The sequence below is a fragment of the Vicugna pacos genome, chromosome 7, assembly GCF_048564905.1.
Source record: "Vicugna pacos chromosome 7, VicPac4, whole genome shotgun sequence".
Taxonomy (NCBI): Eukaryota; Metazoa; Chordata; class Mammalia; order Artiodactyla; family Camelidae; genus Vicugna; species Vicugna pacos.
In genome coordinates this window covers 39,094,974-39,104,473 of record NC_132993.1, presented here as the reverse complement: position 1 = coordinate 39,104,473, position 9,500 = coordinate 39,094,974, and the positions used below count along the sequence as shown (strand labels likewise).

Here is a 9,500-nt window from a genome sequence, read left to right as displayed (position 1 = left end):
GAGCTAGAGTCAGGATCAAAGTTATCACAATGGCAAGTCTCTGAATGGAAGTCAGGCTACAGAGATGAATGTTGGTTCCTAACCTCAAAGTACTTGGTTTTAGTCACCAGGACACACAGCTACATTTTGTTCCCTGCTGTGGCTGTTTCTGAAATGCTTAGACTTACAATAAAGTATCTTCTTTTACTAGTATTTTCATTGGTTGGAAAACAATTTTCCCAGGCCACAGTATTTTCTGAAGAGTAGATTAAATTTTCTCTGCAAAAATCTTCTTATTCTTATGGTGTGTCAATTTGAAAATAATCTAAATAGCCACTATGACAAGAACATTAGGATTCATACATCATACACACACAAGAAAAACATGGCAGGTTTTGTTGAATGAGTATTTGTTGGGTGAATAATAATAGTCTTCACAGAATTAAAAAGGCTTTTCATTTCATGTTTATCATCAGTGCTTCCATACAGAACATTTTATAATGATTAGTGACACGTAGATACCAATGGATTTTTTTCAAACATCAAGTGCCAATATTTTTGGTATATGTTGATTTTCACTAAACAAAATAACCAAACAAAACACAATTTTAGAAGACGGTAATACCATTAGCATAATTCACCCAAATTATAAAAATGGTAACATTTAAAATCATGCACATTATTTCACCATTTCATAAAACTTTTAAAACTCCCACAAACTTTCCCAATGTAAAAAGACTCCTCAAAAACTTCATAATAACATTAAGCTACAAAATTCACTATGGAAATGTAGGGAGTTATTTTGTTGCTCTAAGTAATTTTTGCTCTAAGATTTTTTAAAATCTCTTTAAAAATACGGTGAGGAGTGTGTTGAGAGATGTGGAGAAAAAGGAGCTTCCAATTGATGGATTCAACAAATCTGAAAATACTTCAGTAATGTAGAGGGAAAACTTCAAGAGTAAGAACATATTATAAATAAATGTCTTTTAGCAAGATGAACAGATGAGCAGCTCTTGCATCAGTTGTACCCACAGGTGAGAGGTCCTTTTAAAGAATGCTTGTTCATAGGATCTTCTGTAAGATAGAGTTGGCTACTTCCAAGGATTCATCTTTTACTAGAACAATATCGTAAGATTCCATGTACTTTTCTAAAAGCTCATCCACCTAATTAACAACCAAAAAATCATAAAAATTAATATGGAAGGAGAAGTAAATAATCTCAGGATAAATCTCACTGTTATGTTAGATCTTCTGGGCAAATGTAGTAAATTAAATTGATTTTCATAAAACCTTTGGCATGAAGAAATACTTTCAAAATGTTAAGACTCATTGACATAGAAAATTAACCATATGGTAGCTTTGCTTCTGAAATGGTTTCTTGCCCAGTGGTTCTCAACTGGGGAGACAGTGCCCAAGGAACATTTGGCAATGCCTAGAGACATTTTTGATTCTCGTGACTAGGGAATGATACTGGCTTCTAGTGGGGAGAGGTCAGAGACGCCTCGCTTAAAATGTACACTCTACCTCCCCCAATACCTAAAGCATGCATATGTGCACATCAACTCCTTTAATAATCACCAAAGTAAAGGGATAAAAAGCAATCAAAATATCTTTAAAATAACTACTTTCTCAGGCACCTTTGGTAACAATTGCCTATAGTTTCATCTGAATTTTGTAAAAAAATAAAATTAAGTAACAGATTTGTATACTTACTCTATCGTTTAGATATCCAATTTTCAGAATGTATTCAACATTGGCTACTCCATCTGCCATTTTTAAGTCCCCTTGGGAGTCTCCCAGCAGAATTATGTTGCTGTTGTTTTTCAGTTGATTGAAATACTCTGTATTCTTCAAGGAGCCATCATGCTTGTTAAAGACATGAATTAGTTCCCCTTTAAATCCTTTGAGCAGCCCCTATTAAAAATATAAATCCTTTGAAACAATAGGTTCTGCAAGTTCTACTTGTTGTATTTTCACATTTACGATAGGTAAGAAGGGCTCTAAGAAGTTAACAACTTTCTAGAGACTACTTTAAATGTTAAACACAATGCATTGAAAACCCAATTTTTACTTTTCATCTGTTTTCTAACCAAAAGGTCCCATTTTATGTATATCATAATATAGTGTCTTTCTTAGAACCTATTCAAATAATGCCACTTCTTATTCATTTTTTTTCCATCTATGGATATTAAGTGTTCAGAATTGCTACATTAAATTACTTTGAAAGAAGTTTTACTAATTTTATTATTAGTCAATAGCTTTGGAAATAAGTTTAAGAATGGTATACTATTTTTAAAAATGGATATACAAGAACCCTGGGAGAGATGAGTCCCACAGTAGGCCTATCAACTTGGCCTAATCTAACGGATATACATCAAATAATAAATTAAAATGCATTTACATAATTAAAATTATTTGATATTAAAATTATGAAGAATGATTTGATATTCTTACATTGTCATCAAAATCCATGAAGTTGGACACTACTTTGACATTTGGATAATAGACACCAGCTTGACGGATAACCTCCTCTAGTACATCACCAATACCAGCCGAAAATATGAACACAGGGATACTGTACTGTTGGAGCTTATCAAAGAAATTCTCATATCCTTCCCTGTAATATGGAGGAAGTGAGTGTTAAAGAGTAAGACATATCTCCTTTTCACCTAGAAGTTAAAACAGCTAAATATTTCTACTTGATTCTATGGCTCATTTATATTCTTGTTTCAAAAATACTACCCAAGAGGGCTGTTGTTATTGATGTCTACGACACTACTAGTACAAGTTTTTCAAACTGGTTAACTCTTTACCATCCTTTCAATAAATTCTAATAGTACAAATTAGATGATTTAAGACTTGTACTGAACATGTATACAAACCTACAATTCAGAATGTACACCATTTAACAGCACGTAACTGAACCACACATTGAAAAACCCACTTTGGGTGAGCTGGAAGACCTCCTGCTTGTCATCTTGCTCACCTACTCCCTGCTGTTAGGAAAGGAGAGCGGCAGGAACTAGGCTACTAGGAACTAGGCTACTACATCTGGCATCTCTCCTACCTAACATCTGGCAGCTGTAGGTAATGTCTTGATCTTAAAATCAAAATCTTTTTTACTGCTACTGGGCTATAGGTTAAGCTGCCTACAAAGGAATAAAATAGTTACTAGCTGTCCTCACACTCTTTGACAATTTAATGCTTTCCTCCTTAGAGGTAGATCACCTTAAAATGTAGCAGCACCATCAAAAAAAGTAAAAAAAGAAATAGTATCATCATATTTGCTTAATGAGTTCAAAAATTTAAGAGGTGGTAAACAGTATTGAAAAAAAGCTTAAAACTGTTTATATCCTATAATTCATGTATTACAAATATTTTTATTATCTGCTAAAACATATTCACCCTTCCCAGAGACAACAGTTTTCAAGGGGAGTTTGAGAATTCAGAAAGCAGACCATGTAACAGAAACAGAGTGACGGGCTAAAAAATCTTTTTCATGTTGATCTATATACATTCCTTTAATACTTCATATCTTTCAAAAATATTTTACTAAAATATTTCAAAATGGTCTTGGTTTCAGAAATTTTTAAGTTAGTCTTGAAATTTTTAATCTGTAAAAAAGAAATGCAAATTCATACTTAAATCTCCTAGGGCTCTTATTCCCTACATCAAGACCTATTACGTTATTCTAAATTTCTTGTTTCACCACTGTTTTATGATAGGTGGCATATTTTGGGTACATTTTTATATGTAATACTGTGATAGGTTATTTTAATAAAAATACACCCTTGAATACATATAAATAATAACAGTTCAAGCATGTAGACAATTAAATAACAAAAAACACCCAAGAAACTTACTTGAGCATAATGTCAGATTCTTCTACAATTTCTTTAAGTTTGGCTTTTGGTAAAGCCTGTTCAACAAGCAAACCATGTGATTTAGTATACCTGATAAGCATAAAGAGAATATCAAAGCAAATTAAAACTAGTATCTTTATTTAAAAATCATTCTTCAGTATGAGAAAATGAGTCTTTCATTCATCATAATTTTGGATTTAAATTTTAGAGATTTAAATTAATTACTAATGAATGTATATCCCATGTGCCTCAAAATATAATACACATACTCTTACTGTTATTTCCCAGTTCTCAAACCCTGATTTAGTTTAAAGGTATTAATAAAACAATGACAGGATACTAGGTGTAAACCTTTTCTCAGTCTATAGATAAGAATTGAATCAAAGCTAGGGAGGTATAATCATTTCTCTAAATTGCAGTAAGAATTAGAGCAAAGCCATTTTTTTCCACCTGTTTGTGGTCTGAATTTTCACGCAATGCCTTAGTACTGAAGATGTTGCCTAGTGAGCAAGAGAAAATCCTTGTTATGGAAAGATTTACACATAGGTGTTCTGTAATTACATCACTGGTGGTGATGCTATAATTACAGCATCTCAGTATAATAGGCCTTTAGAACCTCTCCAGTTGATATCTAAGAATCTACCTGTCATATTCCTAAATGACCCTCCTCTCTGGTCAGCTCCTATCATGTTAGTGAGCTCACTGTCCAAGGGAAGCTTATTCCATTGCTAGAAAATGCTAATTGCTGGACAGTCCTTTCTTTCATCATGTTGAAATCAATCTGTTTAAGTCTTCCAAGTCTAATTTCAGTTCTGTTTTGACAGGCATGTACAGTAAGTGTAACCTCTTTTCAATGTTTCATATCATGAACACTGATTAAGTGTGCAAGGTTAGGTAATGGGATAATGAAGACCAAAAACATCATTCCTGATCTTTTAAGACTATGAAACCACAACTTGTTGCTTCTCAAATCAAAGCACTCTCTGTTCCTTGAAATCTTCATCAAGTGGGATGACTCCAATTCCTGCGATTATCTAAGTGGACTCCTTTGACACAGCCCAAGGTTGTCAACATTTTTCTTAAGAGCATTCTCTCAGGACTCAACACAATGCTGCCACTGTGGTCTGCTTGGAATGCTGCATTTTGATTAATTCGACCAACATCAGAGGTTCATTTCTCAGTAACTATGCTGGCTCCAACTGAGTTTAGAGTCAATTTAAACCCTAATTCTTTTTCTTTACACATTCAGTCACATCTGTACATATACTTAAAAATTTTTTTCTCGTTTTTAATTTAAGGCTTGAGTGCAGATTTTTTAATTTATTCCCACTGATATTCATCTTAAAAAAAGAACAAATTCTAGACTGCTGCAGTAATAAAAGAGTTCATTTTGTCATATTTAATCACTGCTCGAACTCACTGGATAACTTAGGAATCTATTTATATACAGTTCAGGGGTAAAATAAACCATTAGTTTTCACTGTAGTGTTATTTTATATTTTTAATCCCCCCATCACCCAACACACACTTACCATTCTACTATATAAGGGTACTTCTCTTCTACAGTAAGAACAGGATCAATTTCAATAGCATAATACTTTTCCTTTAGTTGTAATAACTAGAAATAAATGAATAACTTAATCATTAAATTATAGTTGTCAGTAAGCTGCTTAGATTTTGTTTTTTTAAATGGAAGCACTGGGGCTTGAACCTGGGCCCTTGTGCATGCTAAGCATGTGTATTACCATTGAGCTATATCCCTTCCCTCTAAGCTGCTTAGTTTTATAGAAAGCAAAACAAGGTAAAAAAGTGTTTTCTATAAACTGCTTTATATGGTAAAGACCAGATCATGCTTAGCTAATGCACATATCCACTAAAGAGATCTTTGTTTACATGTAACTAAATACACCTGCTAAAAGCTAACTATTTTCTCATACCTTTCTTTAAGTACTTTCAGGTCAGTAATTCAGCGAAACCAATAATCAAGTTATCACTACAAAAAACTTTTGTTCTCCTATGAGAGTATTAAATTTGATTAATACTTGGAGTCACAGTTTTAAAATAGACACAGATAGACACCTACTCAAGGAAAGTAGAGAACTGAGGTATTTTCCTGACCAATTTAAGGGAACAAAATACATAAAACCACAGTACTTTTGTTTTAATTCTCCAGTTAAAGTCACCAGGATACTTTGGTAATCGATTAAAAGTTTTCCATGTTAAGTTTTACTGTTGTTACAAAGTTACTATTAATTTTTTTCCTCAAACTATGTTGAGAGCATACAATAAAAACTAAGATCTACCGAGTGTTTACTATGTGCCAGATATGGCTACAAGCACTTTACTTCCACTCTTGTTTGTGTGAATGAACCTGAAAAAATTCACCAGCAAAAAAGGTAATGAAGTCTTTGAGTAACTCTGGATTACAGTTAGTGTTTACCTTTTCTCGACATTCTTCTGTAATTAGCTTACAGTTGTCAATGACATCTAAAGAGAGGAAACACTAGGCATTAAAAGAAATACATTCTGATGCTACCACTACTATAAATAACTTACTACTTTAAAGTTTAAATACCAAGTCGATTAGCACAGTCATTATAACTTTTGGTCTTAGTGCTAAAATTCACATGGCATTCCTAGAGAATCTAATGGTTTTAAAATCTAAACCGTGGATCTAAAGCTTTTTTCCTACATTTGGGATTACCTGATTAGAATTCTCCAGAGAGGTATTACTGGGCCAACAGCTATAATTTTTAGTGGTTTTTAAAAATAAATCATCAAAATGATTTCTCAAATTATACACATACCAACAGTAAATGAGATTGCTTGTATCACTGCTTATTTGTCAGGTTGAAGAGTATCATTTAAAAAACTTACTACCAAGTTTGGAAAACAAAAAAGGTATATTATCCTAGTAACATTTTATTTTAATTTGACTGAGTTATAGTCAGTTTACAATGTTGTGTCAATTCCTAGTAACATATTTTAGCTTGATATTTATTTAGTAACTCATTCTTTTACTCAGTTTATCAATGACACAAAAATGTATTAACAGCCCTAGAAAACAGAGTATTTGATAAACCTGTTTCTTTAGGACAATTCAAGGTTTAAAACCATTTAAATATTTCTTGAATAATACACAGACCACATTTGTAGAGAAAAATTTCAGAAGGCTTCATTCCTCTTGCAACCAAAACAATATAGTAAAACAGCCATTTATGTAACATGGGGGAAAACAAATGCTCAAAATATAATTTAAAAAGCAGCCTTCCCCTTTTAATGTCTAAAAGGAAAAAAAAAAATCCAAGCAATCTCATAGCTAATGTAAGTAGAAAAGGATCTTAAAACAATGATTACTTTGTCCTGAATTTATTTTTAAATGCCTCACTTACTATGACATGATGGGCATCTTTTCCCTTCGTAGGAAAATCGACTCAGTGTCATATCAAAGTCTGTTATTATCTGTAAGAAAAGGGAAAAAGGCATGAAATCATAGCCACCAAGGCCACATTTAATGCTCACTTCCTAGAGGCATGAGACTATGCTCTGCTTCTGCCCCCCACCTTTGGTTATTCTGTCTATGCTGCGTTTTCTAATGCAGTTCATATATTATGTCCTTAACAAGGTGAACCTTAAGTGCCCCAGCACTGCCTGTCACCAAATAAAATCTGACTAATCAGTACAGGAATTTGCAATTGTAGGTGATATGGTTACTGCTCCTGACACCAATAAAACATTACACAACTTCAACCTACTTGGTCAATGTACAAAAATGCAGTGGAAGCAGTTAAACTAAATGAATCACTTAGTTACTGAAACTGTTACATTCTTTTTTTTTTAACTGTTACATTCTTGATTTAACTTGTCTATTTAGGTAAACTATACCAATGAATAAATGATATACAGCAATAATTTACAGCTCTTAAAATTTAGGAGACTGGGCTAAATATTTTTTCAGAAATATTTTAAAAAAGGAATAATTTTCTTACTGAATATTCAGATTGTTGATTTAATTTACATGTAAAACATTCCTTTAAAGAGAAAATTAAAAAAAGTTATCTATCTCCTAATAAAGTAACATCTTATCTTGAACTTTATGATTTAATTAAAAGAACAACAATGTGAAACTGTGTATTTTTTTTAAAGTTTTCCACCATTGTATTTTATGGTGTCTTTTCTGGTCTAGTGGGGTTTTATTTATTTATTTATTTTTAAAGTTGAAATATAATCAGTTTACAATGTTGTGTCAATTTCTGGTGCAGCAACTGTACACATTTTAAAGGTTATTAATCATATTATTAATATTAATAACATTATACTTAAAATGGTTTAATACTTATGCATAGTACTATTAATTTAGTAGCACTTAATAGCTAAAGAAAAGCTAAATTTATCTCAAGACTATTAATTTCTGTTTGTTTCCAATGGCTGTTCTGCATATTTTAGACCAATTCCAGATCTATCTTTTAGATTCTATATTCCAGAAGGATAGGCGAAGCTTGTCTACTAAATTTTCTTTATTCAGATTGTAGCAAAGCGTAAGATGAATGAACATTAAATTAAATCTGCTTGAACATGAAAAATAAAGGCTTAATAATAAATTAGGGTTTATTGATAATTATTCACCTGAAGTTTGGCAGCGCCTCCTTTGATAAGACCACAGATAATTTCTTCTACTCTTTCAAGGTTCTTGATGCGAACTGAACTTTTCTGTAATTCTGGCATCTAAAAATTAAAGGAAATTATTAACTATTTTTTATTCCTTTCCCCCCCAGTTTCCTTTAATATCAAGCAGAAGCTTATATTATTTAAAGATGTAAAAATGTTGAGGCATTATTTTTTAAAAAGCAAACCACCATATCAAACTGCCATTTATATACACAAAGAACTTTAAAGCACATCAGTAGTTTCCATCTAGAACACTAAGACAAAACAAAATTTTTAATACAGTATCAAAAAATGTAATTTTTCTTCTTATAAAAGTTATGCATGCTTATCACAGAAAAAGTATAAAAAAGTAAAAATTGCCTGGAATTCTACTACCCAAAGATTAACAAGTAAACATTTTAATCTATTTTGCATTATTTTCATTTCTATGATTGCAACCATGCATGTGTATGCATATAGTTTGTCTCATTCTTGTATATTTTACATCTTGCTTTTTTTGACGTTAATATTATCACATTCATAGTTATAAAAATATTTTTTAACAAAATTCATTCAAAATAAAATTCTAGAATTGAATGGAGAACATCTGAACTCTGTGACAGAGTCTTCTTTTAAGACTCTTTCTGCTTATAAGATTACATTAAGATTTACATTAAAAATTTTTCTTAGCAGAAAGGAAATAAATATTGTATGACTATTTGCCATAAGCTTACCTTTGTAGTGATAATTAAAATATTTAATGTATTTAATTTGAAAAGTTGCTTCAAGATCTTTGCTCCTTTATTGTACTATATCCCAAAAAACTTCACTATTCTTGGCATAAATTTTACAATGGATTGATTTCAAGTTAAGACAACTACTAAAAAGCATTAAACTAAACCTGGGCTTAGGCTGCTGCTAGGTTGATTTATGTAGGCTTTAGTTTTTCTCAACAATTTAATATTACATTAATATTGTTTCTTTTTTCTACCGCACTACAGATAGAATAAA

At 31.7% G+C, this 9,500-nt stretch overlaps 1 protein-coding gene across 7 annotated transcripts in view; it reads right to left on the bottom strand.

Annotated features, from left to right (window-relative positions):
- Positions 1-421: 421 nt before the first annotated feature.
- The window catches only part of NT5C3A (5'-nucleotidase, cytosolic IIIA), a 37,454-nt gene continuing 28,375 nt past the window's right edge, over positions 422-9,500 (bottom strand). For all 7 annotated transcript variants that reach the window (XM_006201879.4, XM_006201881.3, XM_072964703.1 and 4 more), the window contains 8 exons: positions 8,469-8,567; positions 7,235-7,304; positions 6,283-6,329; positions 5,375-5,460; positions 3,843-3,932; positions 2,434-2,596; positions 1,693-1,893; positions 422-1,143 (listed from right to left, as the gene is read on the bottom strand). In XM_006201879.4, coding sequence (XP_006201941.1) covers positions 1,042-1,143; positions 1,693-1,893; positions 2,434-2,596; positions 3,843-3,932; positions 5,375-5,460; positions 6,283-6,329; positions 7,235-7,304; positions 8,469-8,567 — 858 coding nt within the window. In that variant the 3' untranslated portion in view covers positions 422-1,041. The remainder of the gene's footprint in view (positions 1,144-1,692; positions 1,894-2,433; positions 2,597-3,842; positions 3,933-5,374; positions 5,461-6,282; positions 6,330-7,234; positions 7,305-8,468; positions 8,568-9,500) is intronic.